The sequence below is a fragment of the Nansenia antarctica genome, assembly GCF_963989245.1.
Source record: "Nansenia antarctica genome assembly, chromosome: 2".
In the NCBI taxonomy this organism is placed as follows: Eukaryota; Metazoa; Chordata; class Actinopteri; order Argentiniformes; family Microstomatidae; genus Nansenia; species Nansenia antarctica.
This window is the reverse complement of record NC_137675.1, coordinates 55,928,064-55,952,818: the sequence shown is the minus strand read 5'-3', so window position 1 is coordinate 55,952,818 and position 24,755 is coordinate 55,928,064. Positions and strand designations below refer to the sequence as shown.

The following is a 24,755-nucleotide window of genomic DNA, read 5'->3' as shown; positions in this document are numbered from 1 at the left end:
AAATATCATTAGGTTTTCTCTCTAGGCATACAAAAAAGGAGCAAGTGTCCATATAGGCCCAAAATAATCATTTAATGATAATAAAAAAACACAAACAAGCATGAAAAGCCTAGTGCTATTTCATCTGAATACATTCAAGTATAAAATCAGTTTCATAATGCATAACAAGTTGTATCTATTTATTCCCTCAACATCCCTTTGATTGCGTCTTATTCAATAGCTCTGGACCCTCTTGCAATTTACTCAACCAGTTCTACATGTCCCATGCAGCAAAATGTCTCCACATTCAGCAATCGATTATCACACGTGGTTCATGAATTATACATATTTTGGCAAACAAATAAGAATGTGTATACAGCATGTGGGAGACTTTGCAGCCTCAATCAAAAGAATCGTATCACAAAAAAGTATGAGAAATGATATCCTTGTCATTACTTCAATGTCCAAGTGATCTTAATGAAACGTTTGCCTCTCGTGTTCAGTTTTTCAATGCAACCATAGTTACAATCCTTCTTTTAAAATAATTTATCTCTGTTTGCTGCTCCTAATGCATATCATGTAATGGCCATTGAAGTACTATAAATATGTTCCCATAAGACAACCTGCTATGACTGGTGGATAGATGATTCACTTACAACAAATACATTTGACTAAGTAAGTCGTTTTGGATAAAGGCGTCTGCTAAATGCCAAAAATGTAAAATGCAAATGTAAATTCTCATCAGGTACGTTATGCAGGGGCCCAGGTCATTCTCCATGGTAGTTATCAACGGCCATTTGACTCTTAGACAAACTATGGAATACTACTATAAGTGTAATGACAATATGAACCCAAAACACATTTACAGCATTGTTCCAGCATTGTTTGTATGCCTTTCACTCATAAAAAATGTTACATAAGTTGCATAAGGCTATGTTTCTTGACAAATGTTCCCTTTTAAATAAGGTTGACTCCTGATAAATGCAATGGCTTGGAACTTTCCTAAACACATGCACTTAAGATATCTGATGTCAGTAAAACAAATGTATCTGAATTGGGACTAGTGTTCTGTACTACACATCAACAGTTTGCACTCATGAGGAGTCGGCTGTATTATGTTTTCCTGTCCTGTAGAATATGGGTCAAATTCTTGCTGAGACTGGCAACTTTGGTTGGGATACAACAGTCTCTTGGCAATACAATATTTTACATTTTATTACTTTTCAATGACTGAACCTTGATACCGGCTGAACATCTAAAGGATAACAAAAACAGAAGCACACAGTGGCTGCAATTAAATGTGACAATAAAGGCTCATCCTGTGCAATCGATTTGCTCCAAGTAAACAAAACTTGACAGTTTTTAAAAGAAAGTGTCTCTTGCACTTAAAGGCAAAACATCTAAAAGAGTTGCAGATCAGATGACCCTGCAAAGAATCTGCAATACTACAGTCTCTGCGTTTGTCGGGAAAGAGGTGGGCCAGAGAAGCTGTCAGTTGAAGGCTCGGGGGTTCAACGGATAGCTGGGATGATGAGGAGAGGTGTGTGTGTGTGTGTGTGTCACAATGAATCTTCCCCCGACGACCCGTCGTCCAGCTGTGAATAGTTCCACTCACTTTGGCCCCCTCGTCCCCCTGGAGGTCATATGCTGCTGTAGTCCGTGTCCAGCCTGCGGGCAACCACCAGCCACTCGGCCACGAAGAAGGTCAGAGTCCCCAGGAAGCCCACCAGCACCATGATGAGGAGCTGCCAGTGCAGGAGGAGTACGTTGCTGTAGGAGAAAGCCACGGCTGCCGTGATGGACTGTTGGAAGAGAAGGGCACTATGTTATAACACTATACCACGTATACAATGTATAAACACCCAACAACACCACAGAGGGTAGGTAGGAACTAAGAAGCCTAAACCGCTTCTGAGTTTGGCATAATTAGCAATCCAAAAGTGTAATGTGTCATGGGGCATTCAGATAGTTATACACAATATGCATTTGTCATGTTTACTTCCAGATAACAACTCACCTGAACAAACTTGAAGACAGCGAAGGCCGGGGCGCTGTCCTCACGGAACATGAATCCCACAATGCTCAGCAGTTGGGTGTTAAAGCAGCTGTCCCCGAGGCCCAGCAGAAAGCTGCACAGCAGCGCCACCGGGACACTGACACACGACAAAGCAGAGCAGTCAGTTAGGACCTATAGTCAGTGATCTTAACCTCAGAGTAGACATGCCAAACCGCACGACAGCTCCACTAAAATAATCCAATAATAATGATAATACTAATAATTATAATACTAATAATACAAAGCGCACAGATTAATCTTCCTCGTGGTTCACGGTCCGTCTCTCTACGGAGTGCTCTGTACCTGGGAGTGATGTAGCCCTGTAGGTCTGTTCCCACCTCTGGAGCGATGGGCGCGTCACTGGCGATGTTGAGGAAGATGAGGTAGAAGGCCAGTAAGTGAGTGATGAGCCCCAGCAGCACCACTGGGTTCCTCCCAAACCGGTTGCCCATGTTCAGCATTCCAAACACGCCCCCTCCTGGACACACAGAGTTACAGCACGAACAAAGGCGTTCCATATCAACCACAATGTATTCATTTCCCTTTAACACCACCACTTCCTGGGTGCTCATGTGACATTAAACTGCAGCAGAAGCCAAACAACAGAATCAAAGGGTACAACAGACTTACCTAAGATCTCTCCAATGCCAATGAAAATACCCGACAGGCCAATTAGGCTTTTGGCATCTTCGAATTGGTTCATGGCTCCAATACACGTCCCATACACCCCACTGTAAAATGTCAGCTCCAGGCCTGGTAATAAAGAAGAAACAAGAGTTCAATCAAATCATTTGTACTATCTATTCTAACATTCATTCACCCAAACAAGATCCCCATACCGCAAATACACCAGTAGATGTCTTGGGTAGTACTGTACCTTTCTGAGTAATGCCCACCTGTGTATGCTATGCAGATACTCAGCAGTAGCATCTCTTTGGTGACTGACAGCTCCAATGCTTTCTCTGTAGGAGAGGACAGGTAGTGTGAATGAGTCGGTTGGTTTATCTACGGTGCTGATGTGTTTTAATGCGGCTCCAGTTCAGCAGAGTCAGTATAGATCAATGACTTACTGAAAGCAGCTAGAGCTTGGGCGCGACGACTTGGAGGAGCTCTGTAAGGAACAAAAAAAACATGGATACTCATAGCCAGCCCAGGAATACCAGAAATGAAGTGCACGTAAGTTCAGGCAGGACATTTTGAAGTCGAACGGCGTACTTCTTAAACATCAGCACACTTTAAATCAGCACACTTTAAAAATCAGCATGCTTTAAATATCAGCACGCTTTAAATATCAGCACACTTTAAATCAGCACGCTTTAAATATCAGCACGCTTTAAATATCAGCACGCTTTAAAAATCAGCATCTGATTCTCACGTATGCAAAACACATAACGGGTTCAGGGACAAGGTTTGAAAGAGCCGAGTTAAACAACGCTCCACCATGGTTAAACAGTGTAAAGCCACTGGCTATGAGAGTATCACTTGTTGGTCGTCCCACCCAGCAGCCCCAGCCTCCACCCTCTGTATTGACCTACCTACGGGGTGGGTTGATAAGGTATGGGCTCCCTGTCTTACATGATTGTATTTTATGTTGTTAAACTTCAGGCGGGGGAGCTATACAGAGCGGAGCCATCCAATTACACCAAACCTAATGTATTACCAGTACATTCTACCAATTATTCATTCTTTATTCAACAATCTTAAACCAACATACGTGACTTGACTGAAACAGGATTAGAACATTACTCAGGACTATGGAGGAGTATATCTTACAATATACAATCACATTTACAAGCAAGCATACAACCTGTATTCGTATCTATAGAGTATTTGATGCAGGTTGTAATGGAATTATTCAAGTAGTCTAAATACAAAACAGATGACGGTAGCCCGGTTTCTTCAAATGCATAGAAAAGAGTTTTAATTGTCTTTTGCAAAAGGAGAAGAGTTTCAGCCTTCCAAGTTCAAGGCACAGAGCCTAGCTTTTTATGTACATGTACTGTATGTATAAGAATGAAAGAAGACATATGTACAAGAAAATGTCTATAATGCATTGAAATTACATTAAACTAAGATAATAAGTATTCAAATATTTATTAATAAGTAATTACAGAAAAAGTAAATGACATTTCTGTCATGGCTTCCGCATTTCGGCCTACGAGAGAGTCAGAATCATGTCGGAATCATGTGCTACCAAGCGGACCAATCACAGTTCTTACGGTCTGCGTAGGTATGCCGCGTAGTTACATTTTTTGAGAGGTGCGCGTGAGCCTACGGCGTAGGCTACGCCGTAGATTTTACGCAGAAGTATAAATTGGACTTTACAAGCCAATCACAGGGATTTCCTGTCTACATCTGTAATGAGGAGGGGGTTCACCTGATGCTAGCTGTGATGAGATTATGGGGGAGTTGACCCCCACTTTCTCTTGGAGACACAAAGGTTACGAAATGACCTGATCTGTCTTTTGAGTGTTTGGCCTGGGGAAACACAAAGGCCCAGCCCTGAGAGCAATCAGGTCTTTGTGATCATTTAAATGTGTCTGTTGAAAGCCAATGTGTAGAGAAACTGGTTTTCATTGTAGAAGAGGCTGAGGTCGTTAAGTGTGTTAATTCTGCCCAGACAGTCTGACTGATAGTCACAACAGTATAGTAATACTATAGTAATGACTAAATGTTTTCCACCTACACGGTGTAGCTCAGTGTAACATTATACAGTATAACACATTCTATATGGCAGTATCAACCTTTTTTGTGCTGTTTCGCTGAAGTTAGACTTTGGAGCTTTACACACTACAGGGCTGACCCAAACCATACTCTGCTGGCTGGGATTTCTTCCTTTCCAGCACTGTTTCAGAAACTATGGTGGATGTGTAACCAGGACAGGCCAGTGCAGCTCAGCTCGGCTCAGCTCAGTTCAGCTGTATACACCACGGGGAGGCCGTCTGTGGAGTCTGAATGTATATGGTGTACTCACACAACCACAGGGAGGCTGTCTGTGGAGTCTGAATGCGGCGGTGAGTCAGATTCCTCCGGGGGCGGGGCCTCAGACTCCGGCTTCTGAAGGAGGAAGAACAGGAAGCTGCCGACCAGACTGATGACCGTGAGCACCATGAACACCGTCTGACGGTCCTTGTCTGACACGCACACATGCACACACACACACACACACACACGCACGCACACACACACACACACACACACACACACACCAGTATTAGTCAGCAACGAATACCAAAATGTGATTTCCTCGTTGTGTCATTGGAAAAGGGACACAATCAACTAAGGGAGGACTAAATGATACGAATAGACTCTGCACAATGCTTTCAAAAGACATTTAGAGGGTTAAGGGTTAAAAGCTAGTAAAATACCTGATATGTGATCGTGTCCACGCCAAGCAATGTAAATATACAGGTTTCCAAAGAATAAGCTGCAAAAAGGAATACAGATGTACTGTATAAGTCACCGTTCTGCAATGCAACCCCATGGATTCAATACAATACTGCCACACTAAGCTAAAATGCCCTGCAAATCAATACAAATATGCTGATAAGGAGAACATTACCTGAACTGCAGCAGGGCCCAGAATATGCCACTGTTTCTGCCAATGGTGGCATCGGTGGAGTTGATGGTGAGCAAGTTCCCCTGAGCTGTCCACAACACTAGGCCACAGGGATGAAGAAAGGAACAAATAGACACACAGAGAGAGACAGAAGGACAATTAGATGGGGAACCAGTAATAATTTCTCAGGAGGCAGCAATGGCATAATAGTCATCAGTCATCTTACCTGCAGCGGCTATTCCAACCACGACAGAGGCTGTATAGAAGCTCCAGGTGTAGGGGTGGATGAACATGGCAATGTATCCACTAGGGACCAGGAATAATGAATGGCATTAGTAGCATTAACAACAATAACACTGACATAAAGCTGACACAAACCAACATTGTGTGTGTGTGTGTGGGGGGAGGGGGGTATTGGTGTAATAACACCTAAAGATCTATTTACTGTAGACATGGAACTGCTATGCAGTCAATGAAGCTCACCTGTACAATAGTCCACTAATAAACATGGACAGCTGGGATCCTATGACAGCCACCACTGAGGGAGCTATCAGGTTGGATGCAGAAAAAACTCCATAGATAATGGACATGCTACAAGAAACAAGAAAAGGATAGCCTAATTAGAGATTGAATTATTCGGATTGAATGTGAAATGATTCAATGAGTAATTCAATGTGCCATGGTGTCAGTTTATTTTATGATATGCCTGTTGTATGAAGGTTGTTATCTTCAATCACACGGTTACAGGCAGAAGTGATGTTTACTTGGGGTAATAAGATAGATAAGATAGTTTCACTAAACACCCCATGTTGTCCATAAAGGCCAACCCCACTCAAAAACAAGGTAGACACACGACAACCCCAGTCATATGCATGTTATTTGCGTAATACCTCAGCACACTGGTATGTAGAGAGTTGAAAGTAAACTTTGTTACCTAAACTGGCTTGATTTAATTATCCGGGAAATGTATTTGAGAGAAGGAGATTACATTAGGCTCCAGTCCTTCCTTAGAAGACCATGTTTGAGAGCAGCCAACATGTCTAATCTATTTAAATTACCTTGTATATCCACTCCCATGGAATTCAGTGCTGTTGAAACTCTTGATAACCGTTTGCTGAAAACATAGGAAAGTACCAATAATCAATATAATAACAATATATAACAATAGTCTTTCCGAGGGGGCCAGGTTTTTGACTTGTTGGTATTAAATGTTAGTTCAACCATACCTCTATGTTGCCGGTTGTTTGAAAAGCAGTGAACATGAACATAAATCCTAAACCCAGGATTATGATGTTCAGGAGACTCTTTCCCTCTGGACCCATGTTTGCAACTGTCAGTCGGTCAAACTACTTGCTGAAATGGGTCAATGCAAACACCTCTGACCACAGCTCATCTGAAAAATGAAACACAAACATGTGTAATAAGATGTTGTAGAAGGAGGATGATATTGTTCTGATATTATGCATTGACTCTAACACATCTGTCATTGGTGAATGAGAGCTACTGTCCAGACGATCAAATCACCGACCCTGTCGGATACATCAGATGTCTAAGTATGTGATCGTTACTTTTTCCTTGTATGCTTTACAGAGAAAACAACTTACCAACTGTCGGGTGCAGGAGCTACAATCTGGCGAGTCCCTTGTTTGTGTAAGATAACAACAATAAACCTTTTGAGAAGATAGCTGATCTACTATAATGCGATTAATATATATGTTTTTTAGAAAACCCCACAATAACCGTTGCTAGTCGTGTGCTATGTGCTAAACTGCAACTGTTTTTCCGTCTAGTGTAAAAATGATAGTTATGTATTTTGACTGCCGGTGGTGTGACCGAAAGTGGCAATGTGTGTCATGTGAGCCATTCAGCTGACAGACACAGCAAAGTCCCCTGGGAAATTGAGTTCTCTTTCTTTTTCGTGTCTCTTCCGGTTCAATTTTACACATTTTATTAAATTAGTAGTATTTTCCTTTATTTTTCATCACAAGTATTAAAATACAATAGAGCAACGGGTTTCTTTATTAAAATATGAGGCAAAAAATGTGTAACATTATGTTTTGTTGTAGTTTTCTCCACCACATAAATACGCAGCGTCGGCCATTGGCCTCATTCCACGACGACGGACTACAGAACGAGGAGCAGCAGCAGACGGCAGCGAGTAAATGTTATTGTCTTTAAATAGGCGGCATCCTTCTCGATTAGATTTGGTTAAATAACATTTATTTAAGGTAACACGATACATTATAAGATAAGATATTTAGTGCGGCAATTTTAAACCAATATTTTCCATTGTGATAGCTAAAACACTTGTTAGCCACATAGCTAACATTAGCTATCAGGATGAGTTACGGCAGGCCTCCGCCCGACGTCGAGGGCATGACTTCTCTGAAAGTGGACAACCTGACGTACCGAACCTCACCTGAGACCCTCCGCCGTGTTTTTGAAAAGTATGGTAGGGTAGGTGATGTGTACATCCCCCGGGATCGTTACACGAAGGAGAGCAGGGGGTTCGCCTTTGTGCGATTCCACGATAAGCGGGACGCCGAGGATGCGATGGACGCCATGGACGGCGCAGTGCTGGACGGGCGCGAACTCCGGGTCCAGATGGCCCGCTACGGACGGCCTCCAGACTCTCACCACGGTGGAGGTGGTGGTGGTCGGGACGGTGGTGGCCGGGATGGCGGTGGACGGCGTGGAGCTCCCCGGAGGTAAGGGTTATGGCCGACGGATTAGGAGGTAAGAGCCGAGCACATGGTTAGGTAGTTGCTCTAGCTCGGCCTCGAGTTTTTATTTACAACATTAGCCCATTTTTATTTACAACGTTAGCTAATTGTTTATAGGATAACTGACCGTAGATTGTGATAATGGATAATGATCCATTATCGCTATGAAGTACCCACCAAAATCCACCATTTTACACGGTTCATTGACCTAGTTTCGGTTTTAAAGGCGGGGGATTCGTGTGTGACCGTGCGTATGCAACTGTTTTGGACGGGCAATGATAATTCGGCCAATTTTAATGTACTGTATTTTTTCCTCCAGCCCAAGGCGCCGGAGACGTAGCCGGTCCCGAAGCAGAAGCCGATCCCGCTCCCGCAGCCGCTCCCGCCGCTACAGCAGATCAAGATCTCGTTCCTACTCCCGCTCAAAGTCCCGCACACCCCAGAGAAGCAAGACCAAGTCACCGTCCAGGTCCCGCTCCAGGTCCAAGGATAAGTCCAAGTCTCGCTCCAGGAGCCGCACTCCTCAATCCACCAGCAGAGCGTCGCGGTCAAGATCCAAGAGCCAACACAAGTCACCGGGAGAAAATGGAGCCCAATCCCCATAGATCAGTGACAAAATGGTAGGTACAAGGCAAGGGGACTGGGGAGGATGCTTTTGTAATAAGTGAGGTGAAGTTGCATGAAGTGAATTACATGGGGAATATAAAGGGGGTATCTAGGGTGGTTTTATTTTGTTTGTTTTTTAACTACACCAGCCCTTAATATTTTTACTACAATAACTTTTATTTCCTATTTCCAGGGTGATGTATTGTGGGGGAGGGGGTGTTGTATTAGGCAAAGTCAGGAAATGCATTAAAATGTTTGCTGCTGTAATGCTGTCCTTTCAATGCCTCAGATTATTGCTTTGAAGAGTACCATCACACTGGGCATGGCAGAGATGCATATAAAATAAATGACATCAACCTACAACGAGACCCGTGGAGTGTCACATAGTTGATTCCACTTGTAATTTTCCTCCGTCGTGCCCAGTGTCCTGGTCCTGTCATTGTAAGCGGCAATTACGCTCTTATTTAGGAAGTATACATCTATGTAGCCTTTGAAAATGGTCATTACGGTAAACAAAATGTTTATCAACAAATCTGGAATTTTCTCCTCCAAGCTGCGGAATCCTGTTTGCAAAAGAGGAGTTTGAGGCAGTATGAGCAGTTAGAAGGGTGTGTGAGCTGCCCTGGGGCCGCCTGCTGCTGTTGGGTGTTGCTATGGAGCAGGTCGCGTGCAGTCAGTGTTGGGGTGTTGGTGTTGAGGTACGTCTGCAGGACATTGGACAGAAGCATTATATTGTCCTCCAGGTCATGTTCTTGGTCTTTTGGGGGCTAAGACTTGTAATTTTGAAGGTAACCAAGGTTTGTCCAACTCTTCGCTCATTTTTACCCCCATTCTGTGACTGAGGATGTTGCTTCCTATCTTGATGGTGCACATCATCATACAGTTGGTATTACACTGCCAGCTGAAGTAGCACCATACATATTCCCTGGACGTGTCTCCATGTCTACCTGGTGGGTGGGGTTCTGGGGGAAGTTCTCAAGCCATTACTACATTACCAGAGATTAAGAATAAAGGCTCAATTTGCTGATGTATTCAGTTTTCCAGACCATTGTTTCTCATAACATTGTCTTTCTCCACATTTCAGATGAGACTCCACCGAACTGCCCCTTGAGGTCAAAGACTTCAGACTGAGGACGCCGTCCATACAATGATTTCTGATGTAAAAGGTTATTATTGTATCTTGTTCTGGAGGCTTTTGATGTCCTTTTTTTCTTTTCTTTATAATTTGCCTAGTATAGGCTTTTATTGATCAATGTTTCAACAATTCTGCTGGGATGTCAATTCTCTTCATTTTTCTGCATGTTCCAGTTCCTTAAAGTCAGTCAGGCAGTTCACATTTGCTGGCTTACATTACATTTACATTTTAGACATTTAGCAGATGCCTTTACCTAAAGTAAGTGACTCATCTATACATCAATTGTGATAAGAAAAAGAAAAGCTTTTCGATGGTAAATTTGTTTTCTGTGAAGAGAACATTTTAGTAATGTATAGTCTCAGTGAAAGTCCATTGCAAAAATGTCCCCCTCAATTTAAGCAGGCATGCAAAGCTTTGCTTTCAGGAAATGTATGACAGAATCCCTGCATTAATTTACATGCTTGTAAACCATGCTATCTAGGGTTGTATTTTTTCTTTTTTAATTTCATTGTGATTCTAATCTTCTCTCTTGTATTTTTTGTGCACTAGGCGCAGTTGTGTAGCAGTTGAGTATTGCTGGTTAGCTGTTAAGGTGGCGTGTTGCAGTGCAGAGTGCTTGGCTGTTTCCAGTTTTCTCCAGAATGCTCCTGTGGCTACCATGCAGTGGTGTGGCCAACGTAAAAAGGCGGCAACAAATTCACTCTGTAGAATCATGCATATTTTCCCTCCCCACCCCCCTTTTTTATATTAATGTTCTGTTTGGAGCACCCAGTTATGGTTTTCTTATCGTTAGTCAATTCTGTCAAACAGAACCAATGCATTCTGTCTTGCCGATTGTGCATTCCTTCCCTGTCCCTATCGTTCATGTATTTAGTCCAATGTGAATGCTAATAAAGATTTGGTGTTTTGTCTTAAATGGTCTGCATATGTCAGTGCTTTATTCAAGTATCAATCTTTGTACATATTCACATGAATGTAGTTTACAACTTGTACATAAACAGTTAACAAGCCACAGCACATTAATGTCACTCCAGTAAAAAAAAAAAAGCTTGAGCTGAAACACTATCCTTTTAATAAACCACACTTCTGTCCTGTCTCACATATGTAACCACTGGTAATCTAGATCCCTTTATTTAATATCAGATCAGTTATATTAGTCCTGTCTTCAGAGTTATTATCATCATTTGTATTATGTGGCTTCCAGGAAGTGTTGACCCAGCTAGTTTGTCTTTATTGGCATGGAATGTCTCCAGTGGAATGGCAGCAAACTTCAAGTTCCATTTGTGAAGCAATGCCTCTATGGACCAGTCAACACTAAAACGAAGAAAATAGATGATCAATTTCAATTTATCTGTTAAATGAGCCAATTGATGAGCATCATTTCACTTAAAAAGCCTACCTTCTCTCTTGATAAGTTGTCCAAAATTGAGCCAGAGGGGTTTTCCTCAAGAGGAAGGAGACAGTCACAAGGACGTTTTCAAAATCTGAAATAGATATCAAGTTGAGAAGTCAGATCAGGACATTCCAAATCAAGATGGTGATGCTCTTAACTTAAATTGATATGAACTCACCCTCAGGCTCATAGAAAACATCTGATCCCAAGATAATGTCCAACGGAGGAAGTAGCAGCAGTTCGGGGGACACTTCTCCCCAGGTAAGCCCCACTACAAGGACGTCTGGTAATTCGTTTGCTGCACAGGTGCGCTGGCAGTTCTTCATACAGAGTGGAAGTTCTGCAGTGTCTGACAAGATCACCTGTGCTCCACACTTTGCTGCCACCACACCAGGTAAACTCACTCCAGCCCCAAGCTGTCAAAAAACATTACACATCACAAGATCATTAAAAATCATGCTTGGAGGTAGTCAAAATAAGCTGGGTGAGCTGTGGAGTTATGTTCGTGAAGCATGCTTGGATCTGCAAGCTTGTGAAGTTGTGCTCTGAGGTGTGGTGGTCATACCTCCAGCATTGTCTTGTGAAGCAGCTTCTCCCTTTGTGTCCACACATATTGTGCCAGTACCACTGCAGAAGGCCAGACATACATCCCATATTGTGGATCAAGGACCTACAAAATAAGGGAGCAATGCAAGGTGGAAGAATAGAATGATATTTTTAGAGTTTGTCTAACATCCACTGATTCACACATTGTATAGTTCTATAAATTAATAAGGTCTGACGTTATTACGGTCACACAGAGGGCAGAACTCTGAATATAGAAGCCTTGAATAATGCAACTGAAATCGGTGATAGAAGGAAGTGCAAAAAACCTCAGGGATGGAGACAGTCAGTGATTGCCATGTGTCCTTGTTATCTTCGAATGTGAATACTTTCTTGACTACAATTGGAATCTCAGTTTCACTCTTGTCCATTTCCTATTTCTAATTACTTTAGGATACAACACAGTATTGTGCCTTCACGTCGTGTTGTTTAATTCTTCTTATTTTGCCAAATTCAGTTTCTCTTTCTCCCTCTCAAGAAATCGCCATGCTTGCGTGCGTGTGCTCTCTTTGCACGGCGAAATGAGCCAATGAAATCTGTTTACGGGTCTGGCGGGAAGGCGTATTCTACAAGGTTATCCAATAAGACTCCACTCTCTGCTTCCTGTGGCCAATCGGCTTTCTGTTCGCATTTTTAGGGCGGGTTCGTTAAGCCAGGCGAGTCAAGTTGGGTTGTGAGAGCATTGTTATCGCAAACAAAAAAATTGCTCAGCAAATATTAAAAGTGTGCGCACTAGAACAACTTCCTAGTCGCTATTAGACCCGACGTATTAGTGTGTGTTGTGCTAACGCCACGGGGTATTCTTGAAGTGAACCGTTTAACTCGAGAGAACAGCCCTTGTAGTCGTGCTGCCCCACTCCACAGCTCCGCTACAGGGAAGCTAAGCTAATGTGTCTCTGACGGAGGAATGAACCATAAGAGTAAGAAGCGGATCAAAGAGGCGAAACGCAACGCCAGACCCGAGCTCAAGGACTCCCAAGACTGGACCAGACATGGCTATTGCGAGACGTTCGACGTGTCACACCGGACAGTGAAGGTAAAACGGTGACAGCTAGCATGCTAGCTAACGTGTGTGTTAGCTCCCAACACGTTTCGCATCTCACACCAGGAGGGCTGATGATGGTCACGTAGGCTGCGGTCGGAGCCAAGAGTGTACAGGCGGTTTCCTTCTGCGCTGAGCTCTCTCTCTGTCAGCTGGACAAGTAGGCAGAAATACACCTGTGATCAATGTCACCCACTCGATCGCTCACAATGTAGTTGAAGCTAGCAGCTGTAGTATGAAATGAGAACAAAAGCTTTCCCAGCTGATCACCATTTAATGACCACCAACAGGTAGCCCCTGATCAAGACTGTGATTTCTGAGATCTTTGCCCTCCTCTTGTCACCCTCACTCAGCTTCCCTACATTTTGAATTGGACTCCAGGCATATTTATGATGGGATCGAGGGTTATGAAGAGCATACACACAGTGCAGAAAGGGCAGTGATGATTCTCACATACAAGTAACTAGTAGGCTTACAATAGTCTCTAATAAGATGTTTCTCACAGGTAGCCTAATGAGGCATCACACTATCTTATAAATAATAACTCATGATCATGAGATCCCAAGTCTTCTCTCCTCTGTGCTTCCATGTAGAATACTATATTATCTTCATACAAGCACAAGAGCTGGAACTCACGTATTGCCTTCACCTTGGAACTGAGCCTAATTGTAAACTGTAGGCCTGAATTAGGCCTGATAAGAGAGTACATTTTGCTTGCTCCACGTGGGACACTTGTGGCATTGCCAAGTGATTCAGAAGGAGATTTGATGGGTACTTTATTGATCCCAGAAGGGAAATTAACGATAGGTACTTTATTGATCCCAGAGGGGAAATTAAGGATGGTGTCTCTAGTGTTTAAGAAGGCCTCTTAGGTCTTCTCTGTGAGGTTAAGAATACACTTAAGATGCCATGTTTAGGTCTTCTCCAAAATAGTATTTTACCTCATTTAAAATACATAGCTTTGCTTGAACCATTTTGACCGTGGTGTTTCTAATAGTATCGAAATAAAGCTCAGAAGATGTCCTTTGAAAGAAGGATTTTGAAACCACACATTAAAGCAGCTTTCTCTTTCACTCTCATACTCACCCGTATTATTTATGCACATTCCTCATTCCACCACTTGACTTCACCTCTTGTTTCTCTGTCGTCTGTGTCCACAGGACAATGTTGAGCGCGCGGACGCCCTGCGGCTCAGCCCCGAGGAGTTCATCCAGCGCTTCGAGAGGCCTTACAAGCCCGTGGTGCTGCTCAACTGCCAGGACACCTGGGGGGCCCGGGAGAAGTGGACCCTGGAGCGCCTCAAGCGCAAGTACCGCAACCAGAAGTTCAAGTGCGGCGAGGACAACGACGGCTACTCGGTGAAGATGAAGATGAAGTACTACGTGGAGTACCTGGAGGCCACGCGGGACGACAGCCCGCTCTACATCTTCGACAGCAGCTACGGGGAGCACACCAAGCGCCGGAAGCTTCTGGAGGACTACCAGGTGCCGGTCTACTTCAGGGATGACCTCTTCCAGTTCGCCGGGGAGAAGCGCAGGCCTCCCTACAGGTAAAAAAAAGGAAGAAAAGGCTCACCTCTTGTTCACGGTGGCCCAACAGTTTGACCAGTCATACCAGGGGTGCAAACTTGTCACTTGTTTTAGCCGTTTTTACCTCAAAATAGGTCAACAATTTTCAAATATGTTGTCACCTTTTTGGGGCCATCACCAGTTTGCATCCCTGCATACAGGAGTACATCAGAACTGAATCTCGGTTGTATGAAAAATGGGACTAATACCCCGCCCCTCTCTCCCGTTCCAGATGGTTCGTCTTCGGCCCCGGCCGCTCCGGCACGGGCATCCACATCGACCCGCTGGGCACGAGCGCCTGGAACGCCCTGGTGCAGGGCCACAAGCGCTGGTGCCTGTTCCCCACCCACACGCCGCGCGAGCTCATCAAGGTGACCCGGGACGACGGGGGCAACCAGCAGGACGAGGCCATCACCTGGTTCAGCGTGGTGTACCCCCGCACCCAGCAGGCCACCTGGCCCGCAGAGTTCAGACCCCTGGAGATCCTGCAGGGGCCTGGGGAGACCGTCTTCGTCCCTGGTCAGTTGGGTCGATTGATGACCTTTTCATCCGTGCAGACGAATCCATCTGGCCCTTATATGTCACCATCTAAGTCTATTGAGAGAGAGAGAGAGAGAGAGAGAGTGGAGTGAAGCCATTGTAGGTCACAGCTACAACCTGAGCCTAAAGGTCTCTTCCAGTAGAAAGAAGATTATGGACCGGTTACCACAGACAAAGGCGTAAGCCTAATTCCTAGACTTAAGCACCTTCAATGGAGATTTTACATGGGAAGTGTGATTTGAAAGCCTTGTCTGTGAAACCGGGCCCATCGAATGTGTGAAAGTGCCTGGTGGTTCAAGTCAAGTCCTATTACCATATCATCAGGCTGTGGATATAGCCATGTCCTGTATTGACTCAAAGCCCTTTCACAGTCACAGCAGGTGTCCTGTTACGCAGAAAGGCAGAGCCTCGTCGAACCGCCGGCAATAAAACAGTACAGGGGTGTGGCGAACACAGCCAAGCGTAAAATAGCACAGCTCGCAAAGTGTAGAGTTACTACTTGGCCTGAACGTGGTAGATCCCAACCACATCTCATCTCATCCCATGGTGTGTTTTATATTAAAAACAGCACCGAGGCCAAGCCGGTTTGTTCTGGTTCGTGCAGGGCTGTTTCTATGAATATCGAACATAGTGACTTGGCCCACAACCATAATGGCCCAGATAGGCTCAGTGATGCACTTGAACGCATAGGGTGGGATAATTGGTGTCCTGAAAACACTGGTCACTGACCTACTTTGTCTTAAATCTCCCCTGGGTGGAATGAGTGTACGAGATTGGATTAACCTCTCAGCTCCGCTGGGTAAAGAGGTCGGACTTTTCCGGTTTACTCCGCAAGCCGATCATCACCACGACAACAAGGTCTCCAATCCATTTCGTTGGGAGTTTGCCTTTAGAAAAATACCTCAGTACTCTTGGTCAAGCTCTCTCTCTCCGGTAGAGACATTATCTATTCTACTATCTATCATACGTTATCTATTGTACTGTACTAGTCATGTCTTCCTCATGAGCCACCTCATTCTTCACTGTCCATTCCATAGTTTCTAAACAAATGATGATATTTGTGTTTTTGAATGTGCTGTTATGGTTATACAGTGTTTTGGTCCTCTTGTGATTTGGCCGTAACTAAAGGACACCCGTTTGCTCCCCAGGTGGCTGGTGGCACGTGGTCCTCAACCTGGACACCACCATCGCCATCACCCAGAACTTTGCCAGCACCACCAACTTCCCCATCGTGTGGCACAAGACCGTGCGCGGACGACCCAAATTGTCCAGGAAGTGGTATCGGTAAGTAGGCACAGGTCACAACGGAACGCCCCGCAGCTGTAGGGACCCAGGAGGAGGAGGAGGTGTTGACAGGCTCTGTATATAGGCGTTCTGAAACACAGTAAGCAGGGGAGGACTGAATGTCCCAATCCAAACTTGTCTTCCCTTGTAGGTGCCTCTATGGTGGGTGTATTGATTTCTCAATGCATAAGCAATCGCAACAAAGTGACATTTCCTATAGTGGTCTCAAAGTAGTTTGTAACGTCCACTCACTTAGTTTTGACTTCAGTTGATTGTTCCTCCAGGATTTTTCACATTAGTGGCGGAGCGGCTATCTGTCGCAAAACAAAGACGAAGTTCCACCAAAAACTACAGGGTGGCAACAATTATAATTTCTTAAATAGCGGTTAAGTCATTAAAGCCGAGCAGGTGATTTTATATAGAAGGTTGTAGTGACCGCTCGTTAGCGAGCAAAGTATTCATAATTCACGGCGTTCCTGCCTTGTATAAAGCATTGTTATATGTTTGTTTACTACATCGCCCATGCTGCTTAGCGGGTGATATGACGTGACATAAGTGGGACGGAGATGAATGAATGTTGTTGTTGTCAGTACGCATGCAGAGAGTGAGAATAAAGCGCACATGATTGTTTTTCTACCGGCAAAACGACTACATCGTCCTGTTATTGCCGTCACTCCTACAAGGTGATCAAATACCAATATATCCTACAGCTGCAGCGGAACATGCGGAACGCGCATTACACACACACACACATTCGGACCAATCACAAAACTGTTTTGAAAGCGCGTCGCCTCGCTATCTGATTCAGTCTCGATTGCAGTGCGAACACAAACGACGAGGTTAATTGCAACATTGTAACATATTGTAAATAACTACGCCCTAAATCGTAACGAAATGTTGGTCTGGAAGCGGCCTAAATCTAGCTTCAATCTGCTTTTTTTCTGTTCTCCGGTCATAATAACTCGCTGCCTTTCTGCGCAGCCTGAATCAAAGTGGACTGTCTGAATCAATTAGTGGCGGAGGAAATTCTTTCGTGGCGGCCCGCCACGAATAAATGCATATAGAGGAAACACTGATTGATTCATTGATTGATTAGATTTTTATTTGGGTAAAAATGTACAGACAGTACATCCTAGAGGATAGCACAAAAGTGTACCGAAACACTGGTTTCCAATGTGGTTCTCGTTGGTAGACAAGAACAACAAAGACAAGAACATACAAAAACATACAATAACATGCTTTTCAGCATCAGCCTTCTCAAACAAAGTTTGCGAACGGATGCCAGGCGTAGTGGTATAGCCTGAGCGCTTGAATACTGTCGTTGTTGCGTCTAAATAAACCTTTACACTCAGATGCAACTCCGCAGAGTTTGGTGTCATGACGCATGAGCTTTTGCAATGTGCAATTGTGAAAAATTATGGCATCGATAAAAGGAATCGATAACCTTGGAGGCGTACGATTCTGATGAATCTGATGAATTTGAAACCGGTTCTTGATTCACTTCCCTTCTCCTGTGTGTGTGTGTGTGTGTGTTGTGTGTGTTGTGTAACTGTCCCCTTTCTCTCCTGTGTTGGTCTCAGTATCCTGAAGCAGGAGAGGCCTGACCTGGCTGCCCTGGCAGACAAGGTGGACCTGCAGGAGTCCACTGGCATCGCCTCCGACAGCTCCAGCGACTCCTCTTCCTCCTCCTCCTCCAGCTCCTCCGACTCTGACTCAGAGGCACGTCCCCTCCACACACACACACACACACACACACACACAGACACAGTCTGCAGTATTCACACACGGACATGTGTCCTGTATCCTAGCTGCCCACTGTAGGGACCATAAGGGTGTAGGATGTCAGTGTAAGATGGATGGGAGCAGCAGGCACCTGTCCCTCTGTCACGGGTAGGAGACATATGTGCATGTGTGGCCCTGTCACATGTCCTCAAACTTAAATACACTTATGTAAAGGGTAATCTCTCTCTCTCTCTCTCTCTCTCTCTCTCTCTATCTCCCCCTCCCCTCCGCCTGCTACGTACAAGCACACACAAAACATGCATACATCCAACAAAAGTAACCAAAGTCTCTAGGTGATGTCCACACACACACACACACACACATGTGCTGTATGTCCCAGGTTGGTTCTTAGAATGTACCAGTGTAGTGTTTCCTCTAGCTTGGCGCCCTGAGCCTCTGAAGCGAGGCAGAGGTCTCTGTCTTGGGTTTCTGGGGCTGGTCAGAGGGGCTGGTCAGAGGGCTGTTAAGTCTGCTGGCATTTTAGTATCGGACCCTGCTGGCTGTCAGTCTGCCCCTCCAGTTACAGGTATCAGGTTGTAGCTAGTAAAAGTTTAGCGTGAGTGTGTGTGTAGTGTGTTACACACACACACTACACACACACTCACGCTAAACTTTTACTAGCTACAACCTGATATGTGTGTGTGTGTAGTGTGTGTAGTGTGTGTAGTGTGTGTGTGTGTGTGTGTGTGTGTGTGTGTCCAATTTAACTTTAACTGGATAGGATTTTCTGGAGGATAAGCGTGCTGTGGCAGTCCCCCAACACCACTGCCATCAAGGACACTATGTCTGTATATAGCATGTTGAATTGGCAGCGTTGTGTGTGTGTACGTACAAGAGGCAGCGGCAACCCTCCCTCTTGCGTAATCCTAACGTAGTCCACACTGTACGTGACGGCCTCTCCATCCTTGATTGATAGTCCAGACATGAACCTCCGTCATTAACCTCCTCTCCTTCCTCTGTGCTCTTTGAGTTGCATTTCATGTACGAAAGGCGCTATATAAATAAAGCTTTACTTACTTACTTACTTGCTCTCTCGCCAGGCGGAGTCTGGCTCCGAGGGAGACGCCATGTCCCACCGCCGGAAGAAGAGGAAGACCTGCAGCATGACGGCCAACGGGGACACCACCACCAAGGACGACTGCGTCAGCAAAGAGCGTAGCTCCTCCCGGTGACGTTCCGCACTCCGCCCGCTTCCTCTCCAGGAAGGCCACGCCCAGGGGGACGCCATGCCTCCCCCACGCCTCCCCCACCACGCCCCCCTCTCTGATCGACGATTGTTTTAATTAGCTTTTTTTTTTTTTTTTTTTTTTTTTTTTTCTGTCCCTTAAGTAGACTCTGGTGGCTCTCTGTCTGGCTGTGTGTCAGAGAGATAAGAGGGCTGCCACAGAGAGCCAGACAGGGCGGTGATAACGTGGACGTCCCCCTGAGGCGTGGCGAGGCCAGATCTGCCACCGCTACGCTTCTGATGGACGTCTTATCTGTATGGCTGTTGCTGGTGAGGGGGGGAGGGGGGGTTGAAGTGACAGTGAGAGAGAGATGAACGATTGTTGTTGATTTTTCGAGGGGGAGTGGGGGGCGAGGGGTTTGTTTCCTATTGACTCGTCTCCTACACTGCCGCCACGATCTGTCGCTGGGGAAACGGTGCGGTTTTAGGCCGCTCTTTTCCTACCGGCAGTGAGATTTGTGATGATTTGGAATGGATGGCTGAGTGGGGTTTTAGGATGGCTTTAATTGACAGTAAATGGAATGCCAAGTTGAGTTGGAAATCAAATGCAGAGGGTAGACCGTCTTCTAACATTCAAGCATAGTGTGAGGGTTATGTTCACCAAACACTGCAAGACAGGATTAGAGGTTTTGGTAGGGGGAATGATGTTGGCTTTAGGTCTGCAACACAGCCACTGACATTGTTTGACTCTATTCTTGTCGGTTAATTCGTTCTATTGAGGTTTTCTTCCGTCCTCTGGGCTACATCGGCCACGAACCTAACATTAAAACTGTTAAAAGTTACAATTAAGGACAAGTCAATAGATATAGATCTACAGTTGTTAAAACCCCTTATTAAACCATCAGAATGCTCTGCTGGGAGACATAATTTACCAAACTAGCGAGCAAGATTTGATTTATTCAACCTACAGCAGCAACCCCCCCCCCCTCGTCATAACTATTTATATCAGACGCCATAATGCGAGACTATAAAATAGGGATCTAAGGGTCCAACTTGACCCTCAATACTGTAGCTTGATCATTGGGGGAGTAATGGCCTATATACGCCCTCAGACGGAGTCTGTTTAGGAATGAGGTATTCTCAGGTGCCAGAAGTGTATGCTAGATTACCAACAACGTGACGTTTCGATATGGCCTGAACACAATTGGACTATTGGGACTATCTTTTCCAGTTTGTCACACTGGCAGGGCACTCGTGAAATTGACAATACGAACAATTGGAGATTGTTATTCCTAGATATACTTGTATGCGATGTGCCAAATGCTGCTATTTTTAGTCATAACTTTTAAATGAAAATTAAACGGTTAAAGATTTTTCTCAGAACTCATCTAGCTAGGTGTTCTGTGGAGCCACCACCACTACCATCCCTGTTATTCTCCGTCTTGTACAGTAGGGGGCAGCATGGCCTGAGCACTACCACTAGCATGTCACCAAGGGTGTGTGTGGTCTGCAGCACACATGAGCTCTCCTTACCGTGGTTATTTTGGAAAGGAGGGCTGGCACAGGGGAAAGTGTAGACAGTAATTGCACAGCTTCAGCATATTCCTCTACAAGTAAGGAGGCTTTGTCTAACGTCACACAAATTAAATTCATTAAGTAGATCGTACAAACACACACATACACAATTGTTTCACAGGCGTCTAGATTCTGTGGTCTATACTCAATTGTTTTTCTGCATTGTCTGTTTCTTTTACAGTGATTTAACACTAAAGCAACTTATACATTACTGTTGTTCAGCCAATTACACGTTAATGATGTGAATGATACAGATTTAACACATGTATAACTTTGTTCTGTGGTGTTTCAAAACATGGAGTCAAGTGAGTGCTGGTTCTTGTGCTTTAAAAATGGTGGCGTATCATCTGAAATTATTGAAAAAGTACTTTTCAAGAGAAAAGTTGCTGTATCTGTTTATGTGCAGTATGTTTTCATCCTGTCTGTAGACAAAAAAAAAAGTGCCTATAAGCACCAGTTAATTCTGTCATTGACCTAAGAGGATGGCGTTTGAGTTGACTGCCACTGCTGCAGATGAGAGGTTGCTTTTTTGGTCGGCGTGCGGTCGACGATGTGTTCGGTGTTTGCACTGTTTTATCTCTCTGCGTGCTCACCTCATGTATTTAAGCATTTAGCACTATCACCACGGGCCCCGGGGTCGGTCACACGGTGCCTTCGATCCGCTAGGGTTAAAGGTGTGAAAACGAGGAAGCCTACACGCGCGCATCTGGGTGTCCCTGGAGCGGCCTCCTCTCCTTTCCTTCGTCAGCACTAATCTGACAGAGCAGTGATGGGCCTCCATCTCCTCCTCCCAGCCCCCTCCCCTCTCTATAAGGATCTTCCATGCTGCTGCCACCTGAAAAGACAGGACCGTTATCAGATCGGTGCAGACCAAGGAGACATCAGGAGAGGAAGCCACTTCAGAACGTTCAGATGTGCAACCAGACATACCTTGACGTTAACAAGTTCAAAAGTAATTAATTAATATTGTTGATGAAACAAATAAATTCTTTTCTATGTATTGACATGTGTTGGGGTTTCATTCAAGTGTTTCTTGCTTTTCATCTCAACTTGTTGAAAGTTGTTGGAACACTTTTCCAATGTGTTAGTGTTTTTATTTATTTAGGTCTATACGTTTATTTATCCGGGTTAGGTTAATTGAAATAACGTCTTCTATAGTTTCCATATTAACCTCCATGTGATTCATATTAGGAAAGCCTTGAACGGCACTGTGACAGCTTCCTTTAATAGTGAGTGTTGGAAATCGGATATTATAATGAGAGTGGCTACTTCACATACTAGGTGCTGGTCATATAATTAGAATATCATCAAAAAGTTGATTTATTTCAGTAATTCCATTCAAAAAGTGAAACTTGTATAATGTATACATTCATTCCACACAGACTGATATATTTCAAGTGTTTATTGCTTTTAATTTTGATGATTATTACTGACAACTAATGAAAACCCCAAATTCAGTATCTCAGAAAATTAGAATATTACTTAAGACCAATACAAAACAAGTTTTTTTTAAAATGTTGGCCAACTGAAAAGTATGAACATGGAAAGTACAAGCATGTACAGCACTCAATACTTAGTTGGGGCTCCTTATGCCTGAATTACTGCAGCAATGCGGCGTGGCATGGAGTCCATCAATCTGTGGCACTGCTCAGGTGTTATGAGAGCCCAGGTTGCTCTGATAGTGGCCTTCAGCTCTTCTGCATTGTTGGGTCTGGCGCATCGCATCTTCCTCTTCACAATACCCCGGCTAAGGTCAGGCGAGTTTGCTGGCCAATTAAGAACAGGGATACCATGGTCCTTAAACCAGGTACTGGTATCTTTGTTACTGTGTGCAGGTGCCAAGTCCTGTTGGAAAATGAAATCTGCATCTCCATAAAGTTGGTCAGCAGCAGGAAGCATGAAGTGCTCTAAAACTTCCTGGTAGACGGCTGCGTTGACCCTGGACCTCAGAAAACACAGTGGACCAACACCAGCAGATGACATGGCACTCCAAACCATCACTGACGGTGGAAACTTTACACTGGATTTCAAGCAACGTGGATTCTGTGCCTCTCCTCTCTTCCTCCAGACTCTGGGACCTTGATTTCCAAAGGAAATGCAAAATGTACTTTCATCAGAGAACATAACTTTGGACCACTCAGCAGCAGTCCAGTCCTTTTTGTCTTTAGCCCAGGCGAGACGCTTCTGACGCTGTCTCTTGTTCAAGAGTGGCTTGACACAAGGAATGCGACAGCTGAAACCCATGTCTTGCATACGTCTGTGTGTGGTGGTTCTTGAAGCACTGACTCCAGCTGCAGTCCACTCTTTGTGAATCTCCCCCACATTTTTGAATCGGCTTTGTTTCACAGGTTATCCCTATTGCTTGTACACTGTTTTCTACCACATCTTTTCCTTCCCTTCGCCTCTCTATTAATTTGCTTGGACACAGAGCTCTGTGAACAGCCAGCCTCTTTAGCAATGACCTTTTGTGTCTTGCCCTCCTTGTGCAAGGTGTCAATGGTCGTCTTTTGGACAACTGTCAGGTCAGCAGTCTTCCCCATGATTGTGTAGCCTACAGAACTGGACTGAGGGACCATTTAAAGGCGTTTGCAGGTGTTTTTAGTTAATTAGCTGATTAGAGTGTGGCACCAGGGGTCTTCAATATTGAACCTTTTCACAATATTCAAATTTTCTGAGATACTACATTTGGGGTTTTCATTAGTTGTCAGTAATAATCATCAAAATTAAAAGCAATAAACACTTGAAATATATCAGTCTGTGTGGAATGAATGTATACATTATACAAGTTTCACTTTTTGAATGGAATTACTGAAATAAATCAACTTTTTGATGATATTCTAATTATATGACCAGCACCTGTATGTTGATTGCATACATTTCAAGGGAAATGGCTCTTTAAAAAGGACGGACTCCACACGCTGGGCAGGTCTTTAGGAAATGACGCTCCGTTTTTGAAGCGTGAGTGGTGCTTTAAACGCGCTGCAGGTTTCTCTGATTGGGTTTAGTGGGCGCGGACGAGATGCTCCACAGTGCGTGCGGGACTACGCTCTGATCAACACCCTCACTCCACGACAACAGGGACCATTTTTACATGCCCACATAAACAGATTCTTATCTATACACAAAACCAAACATTTCCTAAGTAAAACTATTGAATAACAGTGCAACAACAATGGATCTTGACCCGGCTATTCTAATCCCTGCGCTCTTCTTTACGGCTGTTGCCGTTTTTTTTGCATCTAAATTCTTCAGCCAAAAAGAGGCAGTAGCACCAAAGAAAAAACAACAAGTAGGCTATGGAGACGTTATTCCTCCATCCAGAGCGTTGGGAGTAGTAGTCCAGCCCAAAGTGGAGGTACCACCAGCACCGGTAATAGCACCCAAAGAAGTTGAAGTCAAAGCCGAAGAAGTTCTCGCCGCTCCCAAAGAAGAGGAGCCCGTTACAGTGGCCCCAGGAGTTGAGGAGATTGGAGTTGTAGAAGAGACCCCACTTATAGAGGCCGAAATTATCCCAGAAGTTCAGGTAATATTGTTAAATAATGCAGTATGCTTTATTAGGTAGTCTCTTTGCATAGGCGTATTGGCACATGTTTGTAAAGGACACGTCTAAATAGATCACATTGGTAGCCTACATTTTATTTGTTGTGTATACTGTTCTCAATAATAAAGAGCATTATCTAATCTGAATTGGTTTAAAGATGGAGGGATCAGTTGACAGAAGTCCACAACTTTATATACTGACTAA

The 24,755-nt window shown here is 44.4% G+C and overlaps 4 protein-coding genes across 5 annotated transcripts; 2 read left to right on the top strand and 2 right to left on the bottom strand.

Moving 5' to 3' along the window:
- Positions 1 to 65: 65 nt before the first annotated feature.
- On the bottom strand, positions 66 to 7,294 carry mfsd11 (major facilitator superfamily domain containing 11). Its single transcript, XM_080524515.1, has 14 exons — positions 7,199 to 7,294; positions 6,821 to 6,987; positions 6,653 to 6,708; positions 6,078 to 6,185; positions 5,821 to 5,900; positions 5,598 to 5,694; positions 5,404 to 5,462; positions 5,010 to 5,169; positions 3,106 to 3,146; positions 2,932 to 2,997; positions 2,666 to 2,788; positions 2,339 to 2,513; positions 1,997 to 2,132; positions 66 to 1,781 (listed from the first exon to the last, which is right to left on the bottom strand). The coding sequence occupies exons 2-14, from the start codon at positions 6,914 to 6,916 to the stop codon at positions 1,620 to 1,622; spliced, it is 1,359 nt and encodes a 452-aa protein (XP_080380641.1). The 5' UTR covers positions 6,917 to 6,987; positions 7,199 to 7,294; the 3' UTR covers positions 66 to 1,619.
- Positions 7,295 to 7,717: 423 nt separating this feature from the next.
- srsf2b (serine and arginine rich splicing factor 2b) lies at positions 7,718 to 10,979 on the top strand. Of its 2 annotated transcripts, XR_013937302.1 has the most exons (4): positions 7,718 to 8,302; positions 8,637 to 8,937; positions 9,477 to 9,621; positions 10,008 to 10,979. XR_013937302.1 is itself a non-coding variant. In XM_080524520.1 (3 exons), the coding sequence occupies exons 1-2, from the start codon at positions 7,935 to 7,937 to the stop codon at positions 8,920 to 8,922; spliced, it is 654 nt and encodes a 217-aa protein (XP_080380646.1). In that variant the 5' UTR covers positions 7,718 to 7,934; the 3' UTR covers positions 8,923 to 8,937; positions 10,008 to 10,979. The 2 variants fall into 2 exon arrangements, 1 of the variants encoding a protein (XP_080380646.1); XM_080524520.1 differs by lacking the exon at positions 9,477 to 9,621.
- Positions 10,980 to 11,175: 196 nt separating this feature from the next.
- Positions 11,176 to 12,526, bottom strand: mettl23 (methyltransferase 23, arginine). Its single transcript, XM_080524518.1, has 5 exons — positions 12,324 to 12,526; positions 12,017 to 12,121; positions 11,630 to 11,867; positions 11,458 to 11,542; positions 11,176 to 11,372 (listed from the first exon to the last, which is right to left on the bottom strand). Exons 1-5 carry the CDS (start codon positions 12,423 to 12,425, stop codon positions 11,207 to 11,209), a joined length of 696 nt encoding a protein of 231 aa, XP_080380644.1. The 5' UTR covers positions 12,426 to 12,526; the 3' UTR covers positions 11,176 to 11,206.
- Positions 12,527 to 12,744: 218 nt separating this feature from the next.
- Positions 12,745 to 19,479, top strand: jmjd6 (jumonji domain containing 6, arginine demethylase and lysine hydroxylase). The gene is made up of 6 exons (XM_080524517.1): positions 12,745 to 13,090; positions 14,257 to 14,645; positions 14,897 to 15,183; positions 16,353 to 16,488; positions 18,069 to 18,207; positions 19,311 to 19,479. The coding sequence occupies exons 1-6, from the start codon at positions 12,962 to 12,964 to the stop codon at positions 19,440 to 19,442; spliced, it is 1,212 nt and encodes a 403-aa protein (XP_080380643.1). The 5' UTR covers positions 12,745 to 12,961; the 3' UTR covers positions 19,443 to 19,479.
- Positions 19,480 to 24,755: the final 5,276 nt, after the last annotated feature.

Excerpts from the sequence above, each read along its gene's own strand:
- mfsd11 (XM_080524515.1), bottom strand. The coding sequence starts at position 6,916 with ATGGGTCCAGAGGGAAAGAGTCTCCTGAACATCATAATCCTGGGTTTA. Across the intron at positions 2,789-2,931 it reads TATCTGCATAGCATACACAG|GCCTGGAGCTGACATTTTAC; the intron begins GTGGGCATTACT and ends CTTTATTACCAG. Across the intron at positions 2,133-2,338 it reads CAGGGCTACATCACTCCCAG|TGTCCCGGTGGCGCTGCTGT; the intron begins GTACAGAGCACT and ends GTCGTGTGTCAG.
- srsf2b (XM_080524520.1), top strand. The coding sequence starts at position 7,935 with ATGAGTTACGGCAGGCCTCCGCCCGACGTCGAGGGCATGACTTCTCTG. Across the intron at positions 8,303-8,636 it reads CGGCGTGGAGCTCCCCGGAG|CCCAAGGCGCCGGAGACGTA; the intron begins GTAAGGGTTATG and ends TTTTTCCTCCAG.
- mettl23 (XM_080524518.1), bottom strand. The coding sequence starts at position 12,425 with ATGGACAAGAGTGAAACTGAGATTCCAATTGTAGTCAAGAAAGTATTC. Across the intron at positions 12,122-12,323 it reads TGACTGTCTCCATCCCTGAG|GTCCTTGATCCACAATATGG; the intron begins GTTTTTTGCACT and ends CTTATTTTGTAG. Across the intron at positions 11,868-12,016 it reads TTCACAAGACAATGCTGGAG|CTTGGGGCTGGAGTGAGTTT; the intron begins GTATGACCACCA and ends GTTTTTTGACAG.
- jmjd6 (XM_080524517.1), top strand. The coding sequence starts at position 12,962 with ATGAACCATAAGAGTAAGAAGCGGATCAAAGAGGCGAAACGCAACGCC. Across the intron at positions 13,091-14,256 it reads TGTCACACCGGACAGTGAAG|GACAATGTTGAGCGCGCGGA; the intron begins GTAAAACGGTGA and ends CTGTGTCCACAG. Across the intron at positions 18,208-19,310 it reads CCTCCGACTCTGACTCAGAG|GCGGAGTCTGGCTCCGAGGG; the intron begins GCACGTCCCCTC and ends CTCTCTCGCCAG.